This window comes from Leptonychotes weddellii, chromosome 1, assembly GCF_054177405.1.
Source record: "Leptonychotes weddellii isolate Sample4059 chromosome 1, ASM5417740v2, whole genome shotgun sequence".
In the NCBI taxonomy this organism is placed as follows: Eukaryota; Metazoa; Chordata; class Mammalia; order Carnivora; family Phocidae; genus Leptonychotes; species Leptonychotes weddellii.
In genome coordinates, this window is record NC_138369.1 from 78,314,835 (window position 1) to 78,341,556 (window position 26,722).

Consider the following 26,722-nt stretch of genomic DNA (forward strand, 5'->3'; position numbering starts at 1 on the left):
TTCGCTGTTCTGGACAGCTCTGTCCAGGGCTCTGGGCTCTGAGCCCTCCTTGAGGAAGGAGGAGGTGCTACTAGCCAGAGCTCAGTCCTCAAGCTGCTCCCCGACTTCTGGACACCCCGTACTACCCAGGCCCCTCATACATACTAGGCTTCCTCAAAGCCACCCTCACCAGGACACCAGCCACCCCCATTCCATGTCTCTGCAAAGGCCCAAACACCACTACAGCATAGTAGGAACTTACTGCCTCTCTGTCTAGAAGAGCTTCTTCCTGCTGCTGAGCTCAGGGCTTCCTTTAGTCCCACTCCATGCACTTCCACCTGCGCCATCCCACTGCACCAGCCCCCAGCCATCCCCACAGAGCCTCTCTCTCAGGCCAGTGGGGACTTCCCAGTCACTAGTCTCCAAGGCCAGGGACACCTCTGTTCCCTTGAATCTGTAGTTAGAAGACCCTGCTTCTTTCTCAAGCTCAACCCCTCTCACTTGACCTCTCTGCCCTGGTACCTTCCAGGGCCTGCACCTACCCTCTGCCCAATTCCTGACAGGGGCTTAGCATGGTGCTGCTAATGAACAAATGACTGATTGAATAGACTAGTCAATAGGGAATTCATCCACTGTCTTCCAGAAGCTTTCCACCCTCCCCGTTAGAGGAGCTTCCTAAACCCCTTCTTCAGACTGTACCTGCTGGTTAAGCTCCAGGAACCCACTTGCGGTTGTCTGCGGGGACCCCCACTTGGCCAGCTTGTTATGGCCCAACTGCATCATGCTCCCCAGCTTCTCACATTCCAACTGGGCCCCCCTAACCTTCCCGCTGCCTGGAATGCCCTGGGGAACCCAGCATTCCTTCTCTCTGCTCCCACTTGCCTCCAGGGCTATCCGGCCTCCCCCACTGCCCAGTGCACCTTGAGTTCTGAAGGGTACTCTACAGACATGGCACCACAGCCCAACAAGTCACTGCGCCACAGTGGTCCCTCTGGTAGCCACTCATCTCTCCAGTAAATACAGAACCAGATCTTATTCTCTGGAAGCCACCCCTCCCAGCCAGGACACTTCAGGGCTGGGTGCAGAGTAGGCACTCAGTAATCCTGTGCTCGAAGCACTGCTCTGACAGCAGGGAGGGCCGATCCTCCTGTGTCCCCTGTCACTGCCACGGTCTCACCACCCACTTATCTGTCCAGGCGTCTGAGTGGGAGCCCTACTCACTCTGAGCAAGCAGCTTGGCCACCATGTCCTGACTTCCTGCCTGGGCCTCCTGGGTCTTGGTTGCCAGACGGCGGTTGGCAGATTCCAATCTCTCTGTTTCAAATGAAGGAAAAATGTTTTAAGGAAAGATGTTCGAGTATCAGGTGAAGCTGCCTGCCCGGGTGTCCCCTGGGGTCCTGTCTATGGGGCTGCACCCTCCAAACCAGGGATGGGTTGATAGGGAAGCCCTGGGTGCGCTCAGGGCCTAACGAGGAAGGAGACTCTGGGCCACACGGGTGAGGGTTCCACAAGAGGCTCCAAGGCGTAGGACAGACACAAGCATCCCCCTGTCCAGGTGGCTCCCAAGGAGTTTCAAACTGGCCCCCTTTGAGCCACTTCACACTTCTTTTTGCAGAGGGCAGAGATTCTGAATTCCTCCCTAGACCAGAGGAATCAAGGCCTCCACAGATGCTCGCCACCCCCTCACTCTGGGTGCCCTCTCTCACCTCTAAGATCCCTGTTGAAGTCCTGCAGCCTCCTCATTTCACTGTCCATTTTGTTCCGCATGGTCTTCTCCAGGGCCTCCCGCTTGGAAGAGGCTCTCGTCAGGCTCTCGTGGGCCTCTGAGAGCCTCTGGATTTCACTTTCCAGCTGCAAGAGGCAGACAGGAGAGCTGAAGGAAGGGGAGAGAGCCCAGAGTGTGTGTGGCATCAGCGGCCCGTCCACAGGCCCGGGCAGCTCTGCTCTCTCCAGCAGAAAGGGTGCGAGAGGAGAGGATCAAAGGCAACAGCCAAACAATCCAGGGGGCTATAGTGGGACGGTCAGAAGCTTGTGGCCTCCAGAAATGAATCAGACACTAGAACCAGCAAGCAAGGGTCCCCTCAGTTGTGCCAAGGTCCCGATGCTGAGTGAACCAGGGCTGAGTCTCTGGAAGTGGCTGCCTGAGAGGGACTCAACACAGCCTTTCTGCGCCCGACATCCAGAAAGAAGCATTTTGCTTTTGTCCAGGTTCTACTGAGAATCTGAGCGCTGTCGGCCAGGATTGGGCACAAAAAGACGCCAGGATTGGGCACAAAAAGACTCCAGCCGTGTTCTGGGGCGTTGAGCTATCTGGGACACCATGGGACAGCCACAGGAGGCCCGAGGCCACCTGTCAAAGCTGAACGCACACTGCTGGTAAACCTTCACGAAAGAACGGGGCACCAGCCCCCAGCCTGAGCTGCCTCTGGCTGGAGCATTTCCTCCTCTGGCCATCACCGTCCACTGCAGAGGGCCAGCCTGGCCCCAGCTGCCCCTCCCACTTGGCGGCTGGCAGGTTCCGCACGTGCTCCGAGCTGGCCTGGGATTCCAATAAGTAGCCCGTTTTTTCCAAGAGGAGGGGCTTTCGCTTGGGCCAGGGCTGGCCTAGAACAGACTGGCTGTTGTGTGGGGGACACAAAGGGCTCTCTGTGGGAGGTGTCCGCAGGAGGGGGTGTGTGCAGGGAGCTGGTGAATGGGCTCTTTCTAATCACCACCGGCTAGCAACTGCTCACACCCCAGGCCTGCTCTGCTGGCCTTGAGGCTGCTCCCCAGCTGTCCGGAGTCAGCGAGGTAGGGCATGGGAAGGACGAGGGGGTGGGCAGCAGCTCCTCCCCCACCCCGCCCCTCTGGGGCCCCAGCAGGGCCTACCTTCTCCATGCGGCCGGCCTTCTCTGCTGAGCTCTCCAGCTCCCTCTGTAGCCTCTCGTTGTCCCTCTGCAGCCTGGCATTCTCCCTCAGCACAGTCTCCACCTGGGCCAGGTGGGCACCGCCCGAGGCGGCGGCGGCCGCCGGGGTGCTCGCTGGCCCCTCCCCCTCAGGTGCACTGAGGGAGCCGAGGGGGCCGTGGCTGAGGGCAGCTGGGTGTGGCAGCAGGGGCTGCTCCTGGGGCGCCTGTAAGTACTGGTACTGCTGTTGCTGCTGGAGGAACACAGGAGGCACCTGGGCCTGCAGGATCCTGGCGAACAGGACAGACGGTGTTCAGAGGCTGCCCAGACCCCCATGGCTCCCAGCCCTCCTGGCACACTGGGGAGTCTCCACACAACACCAGGCAGTGACCAGTGGCGTCTACCCAAGACCCTCGAGGGCCAAGGGAGCGGGGCTAGCGGGGGTTAACATCAGGATGCTTGTTTCACACCTCGCAGCACTGTGGCCAAGGCCCTGGGGATCAGCCTGAGTAGTCCTGGACCTTATGAGCAACCAGTACTTAAACAAGGCATCTCAAGCAATGCGCACTTGACCTTTCTAATCCACAGAAGGTTCTTTTTGGGTCTGGAGGCCACATCGATCATGACTGAGCACACAGCCACCCAGGCCCCCGGGCCACTTGGTGGCTGTTTGAAGCACCTGCCACTGCAGCACACCCACGTTTTCCTCCCTCCTATTTCGGGTCCCCTCACCCGTCGCAGAAACATTTTTTGAATACTGTGGCTAAGGGCAGAGTGGTGAGATAGATGTCGGGGGGGAGGGGGGGGAAGAGCCTGAGCTCCCAAGTCTGACGAAATCGGCCCTCAAATCCCCGGGCCGCTGGCATGCCTCTGCTACATCATGAGGGTCAGCATCTCCCGCCGCAAGGGGCTGGCCGGGCCGACACAAAGCCCGGCAGGAGGCTGGGCCGACGGCACGTGCTCCCGCCATGGCGGCCCATCCTCTACCTCTCCCAGTGGGGACTGCAGCATAGTGTCTGCTGAAAGAGCAAATGTGACCCACACACTGGATTTTCTTGGGCACAGGGGCCCCCGCTGAACCACCGCAACAGCCCGAGTTTAGGGACAATGTTCCACTGGCCTCTAGCAATGCTGTCATGTCACCCTCAGAGCCCCATTAAGGGAAGGAGCAAAGAGCAAGAGGCATGGGGGTGGAGGTTCGTCACAGAGCCTTTCTGGGGCCGTGGGGCTCCCAAGTGTAGAAGAACAGACTGCCTCCGTTCCACCAGGAATTTTCCAAGTGCCAGATGCTCCACGAGAACTGAATTCCACTCGTGGGTCCATCACCTCAGCACTCTCGCCCTCCCTTCCCGCTATAGCCTCCTTTCTCCTGCTCCCCTGAGGACCCTAGGCTAAAAGAAAAGTCCCTCCCCCAGGTTCCCAATGAACAATCCTTTTGTGATCTCTCTTTCTCTCACCGCCTAAGGTGGAGCTTCCAGGGAGAGCTGAGCAGAGGGTCCCCACTGGAATGTGCAAACTCCCCTGCACTGCTAAATGTGGCATTCTCGGGGTTGCTTCACCAACTTTCTCCCCCTGCACTGGGCCAGGCAGACACAACTGGCATTCTTTGGGGATGACTTAGCTCTGAGAAAGAATAGAGCTTTCCTTTCCCTTCACACTTGCTCTCCATTCCCCTGTGCTGCCCCTCCCTACCCTCCCTTTTTTGTTCTCCTGGGGTCTACTTCCTTTCCACGATATTATCTTTTCCTGACAGGGTTCAATAAGGCTGCTCCAAAAGAAGAAACCCGCGACTCAGCTTCCGAAACTCTCCCTGACCAAGCTCTGAGAAAGGAGCTAAGGTGGGGGAGGGGAGCACGAGAGGTGGAGGTTGGAGAAAACCCACAAGGCTCCATCCTCTGGTTCCTCCATACCAACACCATGGCGTCACTCGTTTCTCGAGAGCAAGGAAAGGCATCTATGCCGGGAAAAGGCCAAACGGTGGGACAGCGGGTGACTAAATGAAGACTCAGCAAGCATGAAGAGAACCAGACTTCGACCTTGAGCCTTCCAGAGGAAAGGAGGCTGCAAATCCTCAGGCCCCTCTGGTGGCGTTTCTGGGACCAGCACGCGGGGAGATGGGGTGTGTGAACCGAGCAGTGTGTGTCCCCTTCTCAGAAGGGGCCAGGCCAAGGGAGAAGCCTGGGGCAGAGCTGCATTTCTAGGAACCAGTATTCCTGCAAACCATCCGGGCTTTCTGCCTCCTCCTGGTCTCCTGCTTCCATTCTTGCCCCTCAGAATCCCTTCTCTCTACCTGCAGCCCAAAGGACCTTTTTAAAGAGGTAAGCCAAATCGTATCCTCTCAAGGCTTCCCCTCACACTCAGAATCAAACTCTACATTCCCCAGCAGCCTTTTCCGAGCTCCCCAGAAAGGGGCTCGCCTGGACCCCAAGTCCTCTTCCCTAAGGGCTCCAGCCACCTGGAGCATAGGAAAGGAAACGCAAAGTAGCAAGAGGGCAGCTCCCGCCCTGGTGTAGGACAGGGAGAGGTCTCTAAGGAGGCCATCTGGTCCTTCCTGCCTCCAGTTGGCAGTGCCTCCCACTAACCACAGAAAGCCGACTGTCCACTTGGTCTTAACAATCTCCAGAGGAGGAGGTCCCACCTTCTCCCCACTTAGTTTGGCAATGATTCCCAACCTTCGTCTTTAGCAAGTTCTTTCAAAAACCTAACCTTTAACCCTCTGCTGTAACTGGTACCCCCCGGGAACCCTAGTTACTTGACTGCTACAGCTAATCACACGATGGCATCCATCTCCAAATGAAAGCAAAAGACACCACTAAGTTCTCCTGTGACCTGGGCTAAGTCCTACTCTCCTCCAGGCATCAGCCCCTCCTCCTTGGGAAGGAGAGGGGTAGCCAACGGCCTTCCTCCGGTGCTTGCCAGCCATGGCACAAGGTGTTGTCTGGAGGCTCTCCACCCCAGGGGGCGGAAAGTGCTGGAAGAGAGTCAAGAGCTTTCGAAAGACCAGGCTGGGCAGTTACCTGACTTCGGCATGCTGGAAGTGTGGGCTCCCGCGGGTGCGGTATCGTGGGTCGGTGAGAGCAGTGGCGGCCTCATGAGCTAGCATAACGTGTGGGTACTGAGGCGGAGGTCCACGGGGCTCTGGGCCCTCGGTGTGGGCGCCCCTGGATGCGGGGCCCTGCTGATTGCGGGCCAGCTGCGGGAAGCTGTGGGAGGAGCTCATGTGGCTGGGGGCCCGGGCACCGTTCCTCTCCAGGGACAGCTGCAGGAGCCGTTCACTCAGGGAGCGCACATGCCCATGGCGCAGCTCCCGCAGGGCCTCATCCTGACTCCGATGGCCTCCTGGGGCCCCTCGGGGATCCCGGTCCCCCACATGTGGCCGGGGCCCCACCTGCTGGGCCGCATAGTACTGTGAGTGGGCCTTCGCCTCTTCATAGGTGGGCAGCTCCTCACCCTTGCTGGGCTGTGGGCACAGCCGGTAGAGGGTGTTCTCTGCCAGGTGGGTCTCACCGCCCTGGTGCTCCTGGCCCTGGGGTTCTTGCCTTGTGGCTTGTTGCAGCACCTGAGTGTCCTCGGGTGCCAAGATCTCCGCGGAGGCTTGGGGGCTCCCTGTGCCCCCGGCCCCGGCCCCACCCCGCAGGGCCTGCTGTTGGATGGCCAGCAGGGTGCGCGTCTCAGTCAGGTTGCCATAGCGCAGCTGCTCCTGGATGAGGCGGTGCAGGACTGTCCCGGAGGAGTCTTCCAGCGTCCTCATGCTTCCTTGGCTGGCACACACCCGCCTGGACAACGGCCGGTGGCACCTGGCCCCACGGCACCTGGGAAGAGAGAAAGAAGAGCAGTGAGGGGGAGCACGCGGGAAAGAGGGCAGGGGGTACTTTCCATTACGGCACGGTCCCAAGCATAGTGGCAGAGAGTGGAGGATCACACAAGGCTCAGTTGCCAGTGCTGCCACCTACTGATTAAGGCAAGTTACCTACCCTTCGAGACTCAGTTTCCCCATCAGAAAAATGTAAAGAATGATGCTTGCCTCACGGAGTTGAAAATGAAGCGAGGCAATGGCTGCCGAGCTCCTGGTACACTGTAAATCCTGGGTGGAGGCTGTCATTACAGTCATATTTGCGGGGACTTACTAGGCCTACAGACAGACACCAGTCACCTCGAAGGTAATCAATCACCCAGGGACCACAGCCTCCTGCAGTCAGCTTCCCACTGAAAAGGCTGATGAGAGACTCCAGGGCAGGGGTAGCTCAGCTATGACCACTGAGCAGGCCAGTCCAGGGGTAGACAGGGCCCCAGTTTATTGGCAGGTGATAAAGAATGAGTCCAGCCTAGTAGAAGCTCTGGGCAAACAGCCCCCAACCCCCCCTAGAATGCAGCATGCCTGAGCCCTAGCCTTGACACAGTTAACTCACCACCGTCCACCCCCTTTGCCATGCTGAACCCTCCCTGTCATGGGATGACCTTGGCAGTGACTCTGCAAGGTGAAAAAATGCATCTGGTTTGGTGAATAAGGGATGAGAGAAGAGAGGCTACCACAGGACCATGGTTTTGTGAAATGAAGCACAAAGAGATCACCCATCGAGGTTTATGGGTCAGTCACACAGTCTGTGTGCTGACAGCAATTGCATGGATGCTCCAGGAAAAACAAAGTATGGCACCATGTCTTTGATTTGATGACTGTCCCTCCTACACACACACACACACACACACACACACACCCCTGCTACTTGGAAAAGACCCCCCTGGTCCTCTGCCACATGGGAGTGGGCACTCAGCATCTTGACATCAGTAACACCCATTTGAGCCAACTGGAGGAGTAAGGGAGCAAGAAAGAGGCTCTTGGTTGCAGGGACCTGAGGCTGGGGGCTGGAAGCCTAAAGTGCAGGGAGTATCTCCTGAGGAAGGTATTCCCTTCTGAGCTTGGGCTCTCAGTGGCTCAGGTCCTGGAAGGCTGCCCCCCCTCACCCGGCTTCCTTCCTGGCTGCCCAGAAAGGAGGAGAGGGAGATGAGTCTGGAAGGCATCTCTGTCCCCATCCTTCTTGGCACCCAATCATGCCGCCCCCTCTCCCTACACACAGTAGGTGTGGAGATGCCAAGACTCCAGAGTTACCGGAGGCAAAACAAACTGGAAGCAATTCGCCCTAGAGTTTCAGCCGCGGGGCATTTCCTAAAGTAATCAGTCTGGGCTGACTCCCGCTGAGAACGACGGGGCGGGGGTGGGGAGGTGAGGGAATGCAGAGTTTTCTGGACAGATTCCTGGTCTCCTCCCCGCAGCAATGTGCCTGGGAGCGGGGAGCACCTCCGGGGCCTCTCAGCCGAGTCTGCCCCCGTCAGACCCCTCAGATGCACACTCTTTCGGCGGAGCCGTTACTAAAATCCGGGACCACGACCCCAGCCGTGCACCTTTGCTGCACCAAGCGCACCCGGCTCCCTGCAACCATCCCCCCCACCCTTCCTAAGTAAGCACGCAACTCTGGCTCTCGCTGGGGCTCACGCTCGCCTAAGGAACCCAGACGAGGGGCTCTAAGTCAGATTGCATCCCAGTCCGGGATCCCGCTCTACCCGGACTCCAAGCCGACCACGAACACCCGGAGGCCGCCGGTGCGCCCAGAGCGAGCAGCCGAGGGTAGCCGGTAGCCCACGGAGTTCTTTAAGCGTCGCGGGTCCGCCTCCCTCCCGGCCTCCCGAGCCCTCTTTGTTTTCCAAATGCTCGAACGCTGACGTCACCGGGCTGGACGGCCGGCCGCATTCTTTCTAAGTGAGAGCCATTCCGTGGCTCCAGAGAGGATTTTCCAAGGAAGACAAAGAGGAGTTCTTGGACTAGTTGGGGGCAAGACACCTGTAACCCCCACCTAACCAGTTCAACCCCAGGGCCCTGCAACTTGAACGCGAAGCGGCGCCTCCTGCCCTGTTCCGCGCCCCTCTCCCCAGCCCACGACCCAAAACATAGGACCCCGCTCTCCCCAAAGGCTGCCCCCTCCCCCCGCCCCAGGGGACCGGCGCGCCAGCGAGAGCCCCCGCCCCAGGCGCACCGCCCGGCGCCCGCAGCGAGGAACGGACGGGGCCGCCTTTGCGGCTTCCTCGAAAGGGCGCACTTCACGCTGAGGACGCTTGGTGCGTCGGGCTCCCGCTCCCGGAAAAGGGTGGGCTGCGCGGGGGCTCTGGCTCCGGCCGGACGCCTCTCTCCGCGCCCGCGCGCTCCCCGAAGCGCCCAAGCCGCCTTCCTTACCGCTGCGGCCCGCGGGTGCTCGGCGTAGTCAGACCCGACGACCCGGCCCGACCCGGCCCGGCTCAACTCGGCGGCGGAGGTGTGCACTCGGCGGTGGCGCCGACGCTCTGGCCGCTCGGGCCCCAGCGCGCAGCCCCAGGGTCGGCCCGCGCCGGAGGCGGCTGCTATGCCAGGAATGTGAGAGTTTCAGGTTCCCCCTCGGGATCAAAGCGAACCACAAATAACCTCTCAGCGCGCCGCCCTCCTCCGCCCTCCTCCGCCCTCCGCCTCCTCCCGCTCCCTCCTCCCGGCCCCCGCCTTCCTCCCGGGAGGCGGCGCTGCGGACCCGGCGGCCGGCCCCTGAGCTCCGTTCCCGGGCGGCTCAGGGCCCTCCAGGACGCCCTGCGCCTCTCCCGCCTCCCCCACCCCACCGCCGCGCTTTGCTCCGGGGCTGCTGGGGACGAATTAATCCGCTCGGCCATTACCGTCCCCGCCTTCCACTCACTCCTTCATCCCTGTCCGCGGAATGACCCCCGAAGATGGACAGTCGCGTGTCCCTGAGGGGTTCTGGGTTTTGCTGCGGGAGAGGGGCTCGGGGGTTGTGTGTGTGTGTGTGTGTGTGTACACGAGGGGAGGAAGACTGCAAAGATGTCCGTACCTGCCTGCCTGCCTTGGACCCCAGCCCCGGCGAAGAGAAGACTGCTCCCAGCTCCAGCCGCTCCCTAACCCCCACTGCTTTCACCGCCAGCGGCAACCTTTGAATTGCCCTGTTACTGTTTACCAACACCTTCGCCAGCTCCTTTAGGGCCTGTCTCCACAGGAAGTGTGAATCTGGGTTGAAAATCTTCCGGTTAATTTGATCCACCTAACCCACTGAATCACCCGCCGCCAGGCGCTCTGTCCAGCTCTTCTGGAAAAAGGTACTAATCGGCACCCCTAAATTCACGCAGAGCGCACGGTGTGCCACCACCCGCTTTTCCCCTCGTCCTGCCTGTCAGCCCTCCCAAATCATCCTGCCAGGGAGTTCTGTTATCATCCCTGTGTTATACACGAGGAAACCAAGGCTCAGGGAGGTTGATTAGCTTGCCCCAGGGTCACACAGAGCAGAAACTGATGAAGCCAGGTAACCACAGCCTGCTCAGTTTTTCATTCTCAAAACCCTTCTGTTGCCACCAGGATCCAGGCTCCCTATAAAGGGACAGGACAGACCCTGGGAACCCTCCTCTCTCCATTCCAGTCTCTTCTTTATTTCCCCCTACACCCCTGCCAGTCAGGGACCTTCCCTGACTGCTATTCTTTATCTGGATGAAGTGCTTTCCTCTGCCCTTCGGACCCTTACTCCCCCACTATCCACTCGGCCCCGTCCATCTGTGCTGGTACACACCTCTTCAGACCCGCCCTCCCCACCTGCCTTTCTCCTCTATGCCCACAGTTCAGGGTGCCATTCCTGAGCCCTGACCACACTGGGCCTCCCAACATCCGCGTGTGGGGGACTCAGGCCCCTGTCCACTGGGAGAGTCAAGGCTGGGTCCTACCCCCCAGTAGGGTCCTCTCCTTCCCTCACCATGAAGTTTACAAGTCCCAGATCTGCTGGAGTGACTAGAGACAAGAAAACTTTGTGCATTCAAAGAGCTATTTACTAGCCAGGGACATTGTTAATTTTTAATAAATCCCTCCCCGAAAATGTGTATATGTGTGTGTGTGATTTACTTGTTAGCCAAATATTGCATTGCAGATAATGATTGGCTCTGAGACAAAGGAGAAAATAAGTCATTTGTGCCAAGCTAAGGGATATTTGGCCATCTAAGGATCATCTCACAAAGAGAAGCTAAGGCCAATATGCCTCTGTCCCATCTAGATACACTTGGTAGAAATTTTAGAAATGAAAAGGAAGAGAGAAGAAGAGGTCCCCGGATGGCCTTACCCCTTGGACAGCATTCTTCCTGGAGACACTTGGTGGAGGTATGAGAGTAGGCGGCGACATGTGCACTCTGGGGTTGCAAAATCAGGGGAAAGGTCATATGGTCTTTCAGGGACATTTGGGGGGGCACCTGACAAAATGCTTGATAAACATTCTTTTTTTTTTTTTTTTTTTAAGATTTTATTTATTTATCCATAAGAGTCAGAGAGGCAGAGGGAGAAGCAGGCTCCCCGCTGAGCAGGGAGCCTGATGTGGGACTCAATCCCAGGACCCTGGGATCATGACCTGAGCCAAAGGTGGACGCTTAACCATCTGAGCCACCCAGGTGCCCCTTGACAAACATTCTTGAGATGGTTGCAGAAAGGGGCTGCTCAAGGCAGCTAGAGTCAAGGAAGGACCTCTTGGAGTGGGTAAGCCTGCGGCAGACCTAAATGCGCCTCCGTGAGTGCTCACCTCTGTGTCCCAGAGCCACAGGAGCAGGGAGGAATCCCAAAACCTGGCTGGGAAATTTACACGCATTTCTTCTCCCTCTTCCTCCTCCTCCTCCTCCTTCCTTTTCCTCCTTGTCCTCTTCTTCTCCTTCTCCTTCCTTTCTCCCCCTGTCTGTAAGAAGGATGGAGGGCAGGGCTTCCCCAGGCAGGGCAGAGCCGGGGGCCTCAGGGAAGTTTGCCTGAGCTGGTTGCCACACTGGCTCTGTGCAAGGTGGTTGGGTGAAAGGGTCAGCACAGCTCAGAAGTGCCAGAGGCAGGTGTGCCCAGGCGGGCACTGGGTTGGCCAGCCGGCTAGTCCGTACATCTTCACTTACAGGAGGGGAAGAGAGGCTCGCCTAGTGAGCCAGTACTTTCTTCCTCCCAGCTTTGTGCCTCCCCACCTATCTTGTCCCCTTCTCTCTTACAGCCCTCCCCCTGCAGTAATGATTCTTCCCAGATGACAGTGTGGCTGGCTCGGTCTGGAATCCTGCCCAGGAAAGATGTAGACCCAGTTCTCAGAGTAAGCCAGTCTTGATGCCTTTGCTCTGGAGAGTTCAGCTCCTACGGGCGTGGTTGCATCATAGGTATGTGCAGGGCTTAGCGAGGGATCCTCCTTAGCCTAGGCCTGGCTCCGGCTTGGGTCTGTGCCTGTGATATGGCCTCAGTCTGGCATTGTGTCCTGACCTACCAAACAGGTAGGTCAAAACCTTCATAGGCAGGTTTTGAGCTGGGCTGTAACAGCCATGGAACTGGGAAGAGAATGGTCTCTTCATTTCCCAAAGGGTTGATTGGTGGGGGAGAGGCTCCAGGGCCCAGGTGGCAACATCAAAGGAAGACTCTGCTAGTTGTGAATTCTCTCTGCCTGTATCCCCTGGACACTTCCTTTGGCAGGTTATGGGAAACAGGAAGACCACCAGAATCTGGAGCAGGTAGCAAATTCACAGGAAGAACCTAGACATTGGCATGGGAGTTCCAATGCTCCAGTTCCAAGAGCCAAGCTAAGAGCCTTCTTCTCTTTGTTCTTCTGCATTCCCCCTTCTCTGTGCGCTCCCCCATCCGCGTTTTTCCCCCAACCCTCTCCTACCACTCCCTTCCCTTCCATTCCAGGTATCAAGGCCCAGAATCTCCATCAGGCATGGGTAGCCTCACAGAGTCTGTGTGTTTGGGTGATTAATTCCTCCAGACTCAGAGCATCATTGAAATTAAGCCTCACAATGGTTGAGGAGAGTGCTGTCCTAAAAAATGGAGGAGACCTGACTTTCCAAACTGCACATATCACTTGAGCCCCTAGTCTTCCTCTGTGCGCCTTGACTTCTGATGTTCCTGCAGGCCCAAGGCTGGGATGATTCCTGCAGGGGGTACAGTCCCACACTGGGGAGGGAGCGATGAACACTGGGCCCATCTCGTCCCCCTGCTCTGGGGGCTATAACAGCCCAGAACCTCCACAGTCCTCAGTCCTGTGAAGAAGCAGATAAACCGCAGGAGTGTACCCCTCAGTTTTTTCTTACCTGAGCAGCCATCACGCTGGGGCCGGGGATCTAAGAACGGACACATTCAAGACAGTAAAGAAGGGAAGATCATTCTGAAACATTGATGTGACCCCAAATACCTGCCTTTTCTGCAAAGCGACCTCGTACTGAGGGGGTACCGGTTTGGTGGACGTGCCACTGCTACTTGGAAAGACCCTCTCTGTTATTGGGCAAGAGGCTGCAGGGCATGTAAAGAGCCCCCTCCCCCCACCCTGGGGGCTTGCAAGGTTGTTGTAGAAAAGAGCCCAGGGCGGGTTTCTGTGGCCTTTGGGGCAGGGCCAGTGTGATGAAAGGGTGCCCCCTAGTGAACCTCAATTCCAGCTGCTTCGGTTAGCTCCTCCCAGGGCTCCCAAGGTGAGTCTTGGGTACCTGAGAAGGGTCGAGGGGGGGTTGTTTGGAACAGGGTTTCATACAGGGGACAGGTGCCTCCCAGGCTCCTCCAAGAATGGATGAATAGCTCTAGCTGTGTTTCTGAGCTTTCCTCCTATTTCAGCCTCTCCTGGGCTTTTGCATGGTCCTTAAAGAAATACCATCCATCTTTAACACAAACAACCTTAAATCATTGACAATGGGAAAATATCTTGCATTTACTCACCTATTCACCTTTCCATGCATTTCTTTTCTGTATCTCATGTATTCATTCTACAATTTCCTGAGCACCTGCTCTGAGCCAGGCCCTATGAATGGAAGGAGGTCTCCCTCCTTGCTGATGTACAGGTCACTGGGTGCAGGGGAGAAGGAGGGTAGTACACTAGAGAGTGGAGAGTTCCATCTTGAAAGAAGGTACTATGCACACAGGGAGGGTGTCATGGCAGGCTTCCTGGAGGAGGTGCTTCTTGAGCTGAAGGCCAAGATGTACTGTGAAGTGTCCTCCCCAGGCTGGTATATGGGCAACTTGCACTTTCTCGTGCACAGACTCCCTGGTTCACTAAAACAGAAGCAGGAAATGTTGAGCCACTGAGCTCCAGCCACCCATATGTGCTTCTCCGGGAGTAATCCTGGGAAGGAGGGATTACAAAGGGACACTTTGTGCTGTATACATGCCAAAACATCAAATTGTGTACTTTAAATAGCTGTTGTTTATTATTGTAACTATACCGCAATAAAAAAGAAAAAAAATTTAAAAAGTCAGAGTACTATACTGTAAAAAGCAGTGCCCTGTTCCACTCTTTCTTCATCAAGTTCCATTCCCAAGAGACAACCACTTTTAAGTCTTATGTGTTCTATCATTTAAACCTAAATTAAAAAAATAGACTTCTTTATTTCATGGTGTTTCTGTTTTAGGTATTATCTACTATTTCCTACTATGGAAGATTAGTACATAGCTCTCTTACATACCACACCGGACACACACACACGCACACTTTTCCTCCTCCATACTCTCTTTAAAAAAAAATTTTTTTTTTAAAGATTTAATTTTTAAGTAATCTCTACACCCAACATGGGGCTCAAACTCACAACCCTGAGATCAAGAGTCACACGCTTCACCGACTGAGCCAGCCAGGTGCCCCTCTTCCTCCATTCTCTTGATGTGGCCACATGCCATGTTTTGGTTAAATTACTATTCAGTGTTTATATGATTGTGACTATTGAAATAGTATTAATAGCTGAATCACATGCTGTGCCATGTTTCTTACACACCTTTGGTTTTTATCGGAGTTAAATATCTGTCTCATTCTTCATTTTCTTGGTGTGCTGCATATTTAGCATTAACTTGTGCCCAAACGGACAAACAGAATCCTAAAATTCCATTCCATGTTTTTTTCCTTTGTTCTGGACCCTTTGTGGGCCCTGCAGTCTGGCACCTTGTGTCCTTAAGTGCTGAGTAGTTTCCCGCATGATTTTGTTGTTACTGTTCTCCAATGTAACTGTTCTCTTTTTCGGAACTCCAGTTGTTTGGATGTTAGAACTCGCAAAACAATTCTCTAAATTTTAAGTGATTTTTTCCCCCTGTTATCTTTTATTTTTCTGGGAAATTTCAACCCTTCTCTATTTTTGCTATCATTTTTAATTTTCAAGAGCTGTTTTTAATCCAGTGTTCCCTTTTATAATATCATCTTGTTTCATGAATTAATTATCTTCTCATATGTCTCCGGGAGTAGTAATTATAATGAAAATTGTTTTCTTATTCCAATCTTCACATTATCTCTGTCTCCTTGGAGTTCATTTTTTTCTGTTTGTTTGTTTTGGTCTCTGTTTCTCGTAGTTAAGGCTTCCCTCAAACGACTTTGGTTCTTGGCTGTCTGGTCCTATTTAAGAAGGAGGCATTTAATGGCTGATGGAAACCCCGTGTGGATGCAGAGCTGGTTTCTTGGAGGGTCTCACAAAAAAAGGATGGGATAAGGTTCTGGCTTTGATGATGCGGACCCCCAAATAGAAGAATATGTACGTCATTTTTCTTGGGCCAGTCAGTTTCCCAGTGAAGGACCCTCCCAGTCTCCTACCTGGAGGCTGAAAGCCTGGCAGTCAGTGTTTTGAGAGCAGAACAGGGAAGAGAAGCCGAAGGGGGTTGGGAGGAGAGGGCTATGCCAGACTCCCCCCGGCCCCCAACACACCACCTTCAGTCTCTCCAGTTTAGCAGCAGAGGTGGAGGGAGGAGAGTGGTACAGAATATGGTGCCGATCTTCTCATGTGGCAAGGGAGGGGACCTCCTCTTCATAAAGCTTTCAACCAGCCCGCCTGGTTTCAGCCTCACACTTGCTCCTGTCTTGGAGGTGTTCAGTGGCTCCATAGGCTAAGATTGTTCGAGGCTCTGCTGAGCTTGCTTCTTCCCCTCCCCAGACCCTCAGCTGTGGGGAGAAAGCTAAACCCTCATCTGTCTGCATTCCATTTTCCAGAATTTTGTTGACATCCTCTCCTGCTCTCTCTCCTCTGCTGACTTCTTTTGCTGAGGGGTCAGGCTTCTTCCTTTTCTCTCTTTCCCGCCCAGTCGGCAGGTTTGGAGCAGAGCCAGCGTGAAGGTGCACTCTCTCCTCCCCATTTGGCTGGACTCAGCCTCCTCTTGATTTTTCTCACTGAGGTGGCTCGTTCCAGACCTTGTCAGGACTGGTGTGGGCACTCGGGCAGGAAGCTGGCAAGCACACGGTTGTTCAACTGGTTCTACGACTGACTTCAGGGCTTGCTTTCCCTGCTGTGAGCTGGGTTCCCAAACAGCTGCCCAGGGTAAGCCTGGGGTCAGGATGCTTCTGTGACGGCCGTCCTTTGGGTGACGTATGGTACTCTGCTCCCCCAGTACCGCAAGGCTGCCACCAAGACCTTGCAAATAGACTTGAGGCTTTTTCAGTTTGAGGGGAAATTGAGGTCCAGGGCTGAGCCGTGGTTCCAGGAGGCATGTGGTACCCCCTTTCGATGCCACCAGACCTGGGTATCCAGGACAAGGACAAGGCTCGCTTCCACTCTTGCCCCCTTTGTCTTGGTGCATTCACAGGAGAGGGTGACTGGCGAACACCGCCTCTCCCAGGCCCACCTTGACTGTCTCCTGAGGGCAGAGTCTCGGGCATTTCGGCCCCATTGAACAGTTCTGTTGTTTGACTGGGCGGGGCCCTGGAGTCACTGGGAAGGCATCATAATGTCTGGCTTATTTTGTGCAGAGGCTCTCGCGGTGTGCTGTGTGGGTGTTGACTCTGTGCGGTGCTCCCCAAAACCTGAGGTCGGATGTGCTAGAGAGATTCCGTAAACCGTGTTCTTCTCTTAGAGATTCACAATTGCATCAGTCTATAGGCAGTGTCTAAAAATCCCTGCAGAAAAGCAACCATATAGTTTGTTTAAGACACCCACACAAGCAAGGCTAACAAAAATTAGACTGATCTTGGGAGGTATCAGGCGTAGGCAAATCAGAGTATAGAGGGGCGCCTGGGTGGCTAGGTCGTTAAGCGTCTGCCTCCGGCTCAGGTCCGTGATCCCAGGGTCCTGGGATGGAGCCCCGCGTCGGGCTCCCTGCTCGGCAGGAAGCCTGCTTCTCCCTCTCCCACTCCCCCTGCTCGTGTTCTCTCTCTCGCTGTGTCTCTCTCTGTCAAATAAATAAATAAAATCTTAAAAAAAATAAAATTAAAAAAAAATCAGAGTACAGAGTCTATCATCCTGGTGGAAAAGAAAAGAGCTCCAGAGCTGGAGACAGGGACAACGCAGCCCACATTTAGTTTAGTCCTTGCTTAAACTCTGTTGGAAGCCCAGTGGGTCTCGGCTGCCTGGCCTGCTTCTTCATATCCTTTTGGCAAACCCTCCTCTAACTCCAGCCCAGACCCAAAGTGGCTGCTGGTGGAGGAGGCATGAAAACCAGTACTGGGACACAGGAGTGACCCTGGAAAGGCACAAGGAGTTTCCTCTGAGGTCAGAGGAACATAGGTACATTGGCCGCAGGAAGGAGAAGGCAGGAAGATAGAGAGGCAGAGACCTCCCATAAGTTCTCCCGAGGAGAGCTAATGTCCCCTGTATATTCCAGACCTCTCCTTTTGGGTCAGTGTCCTATAAAGGTGCTGCCAAGAAAGCCATCTCATCTCAGTGAGGAACAACTGGCCAAGGGAGGAAGGTCCAGGGCACTGGTAGGGATGGAGGTGTGGTGGGGTGGAGGGGTGGGGTATGGCAGAGCTGAGGGCAGAGCCCCTGGTCTCTGCAGCTGGGAAGCCCTTAATGCTGGGACGGGGCCAGCTGTCCCTCGCACCTCTGCGGCCACTGCCCCCAGGGCCCCCAAAACCCCTGTCGATGCCACAGTCAGGAGACAAGGGACAGGCTCGGCCCAGGCCTTCCAAGATGGGAGGGGGAGGCAAGTCTTCTGGGGCTCCTTTCCCTTTCCTTTCCTTCCACGCTGCCTTCAGCTCCTGCTGTTCCTGCATGTCACCCTGATGGGCATTTCCTGGAGATGGAGGGGTGGGCCTGTGAGGTGCGGACGGCAGCAACTCAGGGAGCCTCCCCCTGTACTTGGGGGAGAAAGACAAGCCTGCCTCTCCTCTTCTGTAAAACCAGCATCGTACCAGAACCTACCTCAGACAGAGCGTTGTTGGGAGCATGAGATGGAACATTCTTTCTAATGGCATCCAGGATGTGCACGGAATAATACCCTCTCCACAGAGCAGTTCTCTAGATTCTCATCTCACAGAAGTTAGCAGTGGGACCTCCCACAGGCCACCTTCCCCCTCGCTAAGACTCAAGGGCGGTTCTGCAGCAAGCAACAGCCTCGGCCAAAGCCATTCACGAGGACCAGTTTTATCCCTCCCGAATCTTTCCTCTTGCTTTGGCACAAGCCGATTGAAACATTTAACCTTGTCATTTGTCCCCTACTCACTCCCTTCAGATCTTCTATCAAATATCATCTTCCAGCATGACCTTCCCTGATCGTACTGAATAATCATTATTTATATTGCAACCTACCCCATTCCCTGTTCTCTTCCTTCCACTTTTTCCTCCAGCAGCTTTTTGCCTCTCTACATGCATTTAATCTCACGTATGTATTTGCTTATTGTTTGTCTCCCTTACTAGAATGTACACTGTGCTAGGTTGGGGCGTTTTGTGTTCTGTTCATCGCCGTATCCCTGATGGCGAGGGCAATGTTTGGCACAGAGTAGGTGCTGTGAAACTACTGTTGAACGAATGGAATAAACTCAGGGATAAACATAATGGCAATATGGCAAATAAACAATATGGCAAGATCCATATTGTTTTATAATTGTAGGCTGCCTACAAGAATTCATACCCTCCCCCCCAACTCATTTAAGTTGCTTATAAAGCACTATAGTAACATCCTTTTGGTTGTAAGATGGGCACTTATGGGGTATTTGTGCGACTGGTCTCAATCCATTAAACTCCCCTGAGGTTTAATCGGTCTAAGTGGCCTCTGCTCTTAGAGTGAGATCACACTGGGCTCGTTAGAGGCTTTACATGGTACACAACCCAGTGGGTTTAATTCGTTTAAAGTTAGTATCTGACGTTGAGTGAGTTTTGCAGATGTAATGTCCTAAACCTTGGGTATCAGGGATTGCTCTTGGGTGTGAATATTAGACACCACACGAAGAGTGGCTTAAACAAGTTAGGGATTTATTTTATTTTATTTTTATTGAAGTATAGTTGAAATACAGTGTCATATTGGTTCAGGTGTACAAACTTCACAGTGATTTGACAATTCTATGCAGTGCCCTATGCTCACCATCTGTCACCATACAACATTATTACAGTATCTTTGATTATATTCCCTATGCCCTACTTTTCATCCTCTTGAATTATTTATTTTATAACCTCTTAATTTCTTTCACATATTTCAGCCATTCCCCTAATCCCTTCCCCTCTAGCAATGACCAGTTTATCCTCTGTTTTTTGTTTGTTTGTTTGTTTAGATTCCACATATAAGTGAAATCATATGGTTTTTGTCTTTCTCTATCTGACTTATTTCACTTAGCATAACACCCTCTGGGTCCATCGATGTTGTCACAATGGCAAGATTTCATTCTTTTTTATGGCTGAGTAATATTCCAGTGTGTGTGTGTGTGTGTGTGTGTGTGTGTGTATCACATCTTCTTTATCCATTCATCTATGGATGGACACTTGGGTTGCTTCCATAACTTGGCTATTGTAAAAGAAAATGCCATAGGGCATCTGGGTGGCTCAGTCGGTTAAGCGTCTGCCTTCAGCTCAGGTCATGATCCCAGGGTCCTGGGATTGAGCCCTGCATCGGGGTCCTTGCTCCATGAGTCTGCTTCTCCCTCTGCCCCCCTGCTCCCCCATCACTCATGCATGCATAGGTGTGCAACGCTCTCTCACCCTCAAATAAATAAATTATAAAAATCTTTAAAAAAATGCAGCAATAAACACAAGGGTGCATATATCCTTTTGAATTAGTGTTTTCAGTTTTTTGGGGTTTTTTTAAGATTTTATTTATTTGACAGAGACACAGCAAGAGAGGGAACACAAGCAGGGGGAGTGGGAGAGGGAGAAGCAGGCGTCCCGTGGAGCAGAGCCCAATGTGGGGCTCGATCCCAGGACCCTGGGATCATGACCTGAGCCGAAGGCAGACACTTAACGACTGAGCCACCCAGGTGCCCTGTTTTCGTTTTCTTTGGGTAAATACCCAGTGGTGAAATTCCTGGATCACATGGTATTTTTAATTTTTGAGGAACCTCCATACTGTTTTCCACAGTGACTATGCCAATTTACATTGCTACCAACAAAGAGTGCATGAGGGTTCCCTTTTCTCCTGGCACAGAAATAAACACATAGACCAATTGAACAGAATGGAGACCCCAGAAATAAGCCCATGCATATATGGTCAATTAATCTATGACAAAGGAGACAAGAATATACAATGGGGAAAGACAGTCTCTTCAACAAATGGTGTTGGGAAAACCGGACCGCCACATGTGGAAGAACTGAAACTGGACCACTTATACCGTACACAAAAATAAACTCAAAATGGATTAAATCCCTACATATGAGACCTGAAACCATAAAACTAGAAGAAAACATATGTAGTAATCTCCTGGACATTGGCATTAGCAACATTTTCTTAGGGATGTCTCCTCAGGCAAGGGAAACAAGAGCAAAAATAAACTATTGGGACTACACCCAAATAAGGAGGTTTGCACAGCAAAGGAAAACCATCGACAAAATGAAGAGGCAACCTACTGAGTGGAAGAAGTTAGGGATTTACTTTTCTCTCACAAAGCGTGAAATCTGGAGGTGGGTCACCTAGGGCTGTTACGATAGCTCTCAGCATCTTTGGTGTCCCAGGCTCCTTTTCTCTTTCTGCTCCTTCATCCTTTGCCCACAGCTTCTAGAGTGAGCCGCATGGTTGCAAGATGACCACTGCAGCTCTGGCTATCAAGTCAGCCTCCCAAATATTAAGAGGGTTAAGGCTAAGAGGAGTCAGGCAAGAGGGTGCATGCCCCCTGAGTCAATCTTCCTTTAAAAAAATCCAGGCTGGGGGCACCTGGGTGGCTCAGTCGGTAAGCGTCTGCCGTCTGCTTGGGTCGTGGTCCCAGGGTCCTGGGATCGAGCCCTGCCTCAGGCTCTGCTCTGCGGGAAGCCTGCTTCTCCCTCTCCCACTCCCCCTGCTTGTGTTCCCTCTCTCGCTGTGTCTCTCTGTCAAATAAATAAATAAAATCTTTAAAAAAAAAAAAATCCAGGCTGACCACCTTTGATTTTAATTGGAGCATTTAGCCTATTTATATTTAATGAAATTACTAACGTATTTGGGTTTAAAACCACCATGTCACTGTTTGTGTTTTATTTGTTTCACTTGTTTTATGTTCCCTTTGTCTTTCTTTCTTGCTTTATAAGTACTTTTTATTATTCTATTCCATTTGGCTTGTTGGTTATATAAACTTTTATTGTTGTTTTCAGGGCTCATACAATATGTCCCCTTGACTTCTTAAAGTTTAACATAAGTTACTAGTTTTACCACTTCCAGGACAATGCAAAGATTTCAGAACACGTTAACTTCATGACTGCCCTCCCATCGTTGTGTCATGAATTTTAATTCCACGTATATATATTTTAAAGATTTTATTTATTTGAGGCAGGGGGAGGGGCAGAGGGAGAGGGGCAGAGAGACTCTCCAGTAGATTCTGCGCTGAGCACCAAGCCCAACACCAGGCTCGATCCCACGACCCTGAGATCATGACCTGAGCTGAAATCAAGAGTCAGGAGCTCAACCGACCGAGCCACCCAGACACCCCACCATTCCGTGTATTTTAAGCCTCACAAGACATTATTATGATTTTCTTACATATCATCAATATTCATTTCGTTGTACCCACCTATTTACCCTTGTCATTGCTCTCCATTCCTTTCTTCATCTCCATGCTCCCACGAGGGGTCATTTTCCTTTTGCTCTGTAAGTGTTCCCTGAATGAGGGTTTGCCGGTGGCAACGCTCCCCGTTTTTATTAGTTGGAAATATCTTTATTTCCTCCTTCCTCTATGTCTGGATGGCCGACAAGGGAAGGCCCCCATAGAGCCGGGCTGCCTTCCTGGAAAGTTCACACCCTGTATCTTGGGTGTGAGAGGCATCGAGTGAAGCCAGTGTTTGACAGAAGTCAGAGGCAGTCACTCAATTCGGACCGGGGCCAGGGGATCAGATCTGGCTCTGGTCAGATTTTGGAAGGAGAGCTGCTCTTGGCAGCCCCTGTGACAAATCAGCATTGTCCATCGGGCAGCCTGGGCGTCAGGGACTCAGCGTCCAGCCTCCCTGTGAGCAGGTGATGTGGGAAGGAGAACCACTTGCCCACACAGCAGAAGAACTTTATCAGGCCTACTTTCTTCATAGGGTAACTCAAAAAATATTTTGTAAACTGCTCTCCCCATGAATTCCCCAGATCAGGCTAAGGCCTGTGCAGATGCAAGTGAGTGGTCTTTAGTGTCCCCGGCTCCAACCAACACTGGGCAGCCAGAGTGGTTCTGGCTGGAATTCTTAGACCCCAAGAGGGTTGGGCCCAGAGTGAACTGGTGGCCCCGAGGATCCCAGAGTGAATCGGGTGGTTCAGTTCTTCTCCAGGTGGTATCCCTCTGGGCTGGGGTCTCAGCAGCCCAGCCCCCACATCCTATACCCACATCAAGCAGGAAAGCTGGCAGGGCAGGGAGGCATCCGACAGGCTCCTTCCTCCCCTCAAAATCACAAAGCCCCACCTGCCGTGCTGAGTAACTGCCTCTATCAAGGACACAGGAAACAAGCAAAATAGAAACACAGCTTACCTCTGTCTGGACTCTGAGCTCTCTCTGGAGCCGGAAGAAAGTTGGAATGCATTTCTGGTGGGCTGCCTATGTTTAGTTATTTTTCTATAGGCTAAAAAGAGAAGCTGAAAGTCTTTCCTTTGTGAAGTTTTATTTTGCTGAGCAAAACGAAAACTCATTCTAGATTGTTCCTCCGTCTGGAACACTTTTCCTCCCGGATGCCCATGGCTCATGCTCTCCCTGCAAGGTTCTGCTCAAATGGCCCCTTCTCAGTCCTCTCCAAACGCCCCATTTAAAAAGCTACAACCACTGTCCTTGTCCCCCCAACTCCCCACCTCACGAGCCACCGAAACTCTGGCAATTTCCCATTCCCCTTCCCTGCTTGATCTTTTCTGTGTTTATTTATCATCTGCCTCCCCTTACTAGACTGTCAGCTACATGAGGGCAAGGACATATGTTTTGTCCTCTGCTGTGTGGCAGGGCCAACAAGAGTGCTTGACACATAGTTGGTGCATGAATTCTATATTGCCTCATAACAAAGTACTCCAAAATGCAGAGGCTCGAGACAACAGCATTTATTATCTGCGGGTCAGGAACATGGATGCAGGGGGCTGGGTCCCCCACTCAGCCTCTCTCACAAGGGCTGCCGTGGTTGTGCTATCCTCTGAAGACTCAAGTGGGGAGGACCGGCTTCCAGCTCACAGGGCTGTTGGCAGCATTCACTGTCTTGCAATCTGCTGACTGAGGACCTCAGACCCTCACCAGGCTGTTGGCCAGAATCTGCCCTCCATTTCCCGGCACTCGGGCTTCTCCTCAGAGCGGCTCACAACGTGGCGGCTGACCTCATCAGGGTCAGTAAACAAGAAGAACCTCGGAGAGAGTGTGAGCAAGATGGAAGCTGCTGTTTTTTGTAAGCCAATGTTGAATTTGATTTCCCATCACTTTGACTGTATTCTAGTCATTAGAGGCAAGTGATTAGGCCCAGGGCACACTCAAGGGGAGGGGATTACACAAGAACACAAGAACCAGGAAACAGGATCACCGGGAGCCATTTTAGAAACTGCCAACCACATTTGACTTTCAATTAGTGTTTGTTGAATGGATGGATGAGTGAATTTGGGTACATACGGAGGGAGAATAGAGACAGGTTAGGGGCATACTGCCGCTAAGAAATTGTTTCCTTAGTACACTGGAAAGCCAGGGGACATGGGCATCAAAGGGCTTGCCTCTTTCCACTTGTCACATGCTTCATTTTCAAGATCGGTTAACTTCTACTCTGATTCCATCCTCCTCCTTCACCCACAAATGCATGTGTGCATAAGACGTATAGACCGGAGGACAGTTCATTCTTCAGAGAGGTGAAGACCCTGGCAAGCTTACATACCGGGCTCAGAGGTTTGTGAGTTGCTTTCAGAGGAAAGGCTGGGGAATTTGTTAATTTGGGAAAAAGCACATTTTTTCCCACTTGCACAACTCAAATAAGGCTGAACACTCCCCTGCTGGAATTTTCCAAACTATTTCCATTTCTCAGATGGAGAGAAGGAAATTTGGACAAAGCAAAGTCTTGTTTTTGAGGGAGAAATGGATTACATCTGTGGCGTACCTTTTGTGTGCGCAAGCACGAGCTTGCATCTCAGTGATATAGAAGAAATAAAGACGCAGGAGGGACACCCAAGTTGGCTGCAGGGACCAGGCTAGCGTTGGGGGGATTACAGGGAGGCACGGGGACACCGCCTCGATGTGGTGCGCCGCTGGAGATCAAGGAGAGAGGATTCATAGCGCTGACATAGCGGGGAGAGGTTCTAGAAATAGGTGGGTTGGAGCTTCCCCTTTGGGTATGAACAGTGTTTGAATTGGAGGGCATTCTATGCGAGGAGCAGCATAGGAGAATGGCCCCAAAATGGGAATTGGTGCAGTATGAGCATGGGCAGACAAACAGGCCTGAATAAATGGAAGGTTTGTACGTGGTCACAACTCAAAGTAATGAGACTCTGAGGGCAGGACCTTCCTGAGTTCAGAAGGTGGGATTAGTGAGGCCAGTCTTGGAAGGGAAATGAGGAGAATACTAAATTTTGGATGGTAGTTAGCTCATCACTGGGCCCAGGGCTGAATAGCCCCCAGGAACACAACCTGTGGTGGGGCAGTGGGTGGGGGCACCATGAGGTCTTCTTCCTGACAGAAGCTGCTGAGGAATACAAGTGGGTCTTGGTAATAGCTCTCAGGGGAACAACAAAGTTCACCTGGATTCTTGGTGGTCTGCTCTAGGGGAAAAACCCCCCACAGAGACAAAAGACAGGGTCCCACTAGAACTTCTAGTGACACCCCCCTTTCCTCTCCTCACTGCACCCACACCCCCTCCCTTGCTCCTCACCGCCTGTCTCTGCTTTACTTTCCGGCACTGTATTTACGGCTACCTGTCACTTTGTGTGTTTACTTATCTGTCTTGCATATGGGCCGTTTTTCCCACTGCAATATAAGCTCCATGAGGGCCGGGATTTCCAGACGAGTGCCTCGCATAGGAAAACACTCAGTGTCTGTGGAACGGAAGAGGCCTTGTTACAAGATGATAAACGGTGCTAATAAGGAGTCTGATCTGGTTAGGAAGACGGGGTCCTTGATTTGCTGCCTTGACCACGGCCAGGGCCGCCGTAGCTGTGTCTGAGCGCACCTTTACCTGCAGAGAAGAGCTTGCCCTTGCTGGGAACAGCCTCCACCTCCGCCTGGACAACAGGGAAACCGCAGGGGACGCAGCCTCCCTTCGGGTCCCGCAGGCGCCCCTGCCTTGACTTACCTGAATGGCTCAACTTCCCCTGTCTCTGAGTTCCGGGCTTCTGCAGCAGCCTGCCTCTTACCTCCCCGGATGCCTGTAGGAGTTCCATCTCTGCGTTCGGCCTGTGTCTGCGTGAGAGCGTGGCTGGAAAGGGCAGGCAGAACTGGGGTCTTCTCTTCTCCTCACCCATTCCCAGCCCAACAAGCACTAAGAAGAAGGGTTGTTGGTGGTATTTCAGAGGCTCCATGACCCCATAAAATATGCTTCATTTTTCTCAGAAAATGAGCCATTTTTTCCCTCTAATGTTTTCATATGGTGCCCAGAAGTCCCTGGATTTCCTGGAATTTATATGAAGAATTCCAGCTATTCCAGCCATAGTTTTCACACACACAGCTCCTGCCAACAGCCTTTGGCCATCTGGGGGCAGGCTGTGGCGGTGGAGTGAGCTCGGCTCTTGAGCTCTAGCGATCCGGCAAGGGCTTCTCTGCCGAGCCCCTACATGCTTTTGGATATTTTTTAAAAACAGTCCTACTGAGGTATCATTGGCATATAATAAACTACACTGAACGATGGGCTAAGTTTTGGCTTAATGTACACACCCATGAAATTGTCACCATAATCAAGGTAATGAAGATATCCATCACCCCCATAGTTTCCTGTGGCCCTTTATAACCCCTCCCTTCACCCCTCCCCTCCCCAGGTAACCACTGATCTGCTTTCTGTTCCTATATATGAGTTTGCCTTTTCTAAACTTTTACAGTAATGGAATCTTCCAATAGGTACTCTTTTTATCTGGCTTCTTTCACTCAGCATAGTTCCCTTGAGTTTCATCCATGCTGTTGTCTGTCTCAGTAGTTCACTTTCTTTTCTTTTCTTTTCTTTTATTTATTTGACAAAGACTTTATTTATTTGACAGAGAGACAGTGAGAGAGGGAACACAAGCAGGGGGAGTGGGAGAGGGAGAAGCAGGCTTCCCGCCGAGCAGGGAGCCCGATGTGGGACTCGATCCCAGGATCCTGGGATCATGACCTGAGCCGAAGGCAGACGCTTAACGACTGAGCCACCCAGGCGCCCCAGTAGTTCACTTTCTTTGATTCTAGGTAGTATTCCATTGTATGGTTGTACTGTAGTTTGTTAATCTAGTCATCTTTTGAAGGACCTTTGCTCTTTTTGCCCAGGTTTTAGCTATTATAAACAAAGTTGCTATGAATAATGAATAACACGACATCATGAAGATTTACTCCTATGTTTTCTAAGAGTTGTATAGTATCAGCTCTTACGTTAAGGATTATGATCCATTTTGAGTT

At 52.8% G+C, this 26,722-nt stretch overlaps 1 protein-coding gene across 2 annotated transcripts in view; it reads right to left on the bottom strand.

Annotated features, from left to right (window-relative positions):
* AMOTL2 (angiomotin like 2) overlaps positions 1–9,290 on the bottom strand; it is a 17,823-nt gene extending 8,533 nt beyond the window's left edge. The window contains exons 1-5 of one of the 2 annotated variants that reach the window (XM_006736900.3): positions 9,091–9,290; positions 5,882–6,676; positions 2,848–3,154; positions 1,686–1,830; positions 1,201–1,293 (exon numbers count right to left, since the gene is read on the bottom strand). In XM_006736900.3, coding sequence (XP_006736963.1) covers positions 1,201–1,293; positions 1,686–1,830; positions 2,848–3,154; positions 5,882–6,615 — 1,279 coding nt within the window. In that variant the 5' untranslated portion in view covers positions 6,616–6,676; positions 9,091–9,290. Of the gene's footprint in view, positions 1–1,200; positions 1,294–1,685; positions 1,831–2,847; positions 3,155–5,881; positions 6,677–9,090 lie in introns of those variants that run through there. The other variant, XM_031031861.2, reaches the window with a different exon arrangement.
* Positions 9,291–26,722: the final 17,432 nt, after the last annotated feature.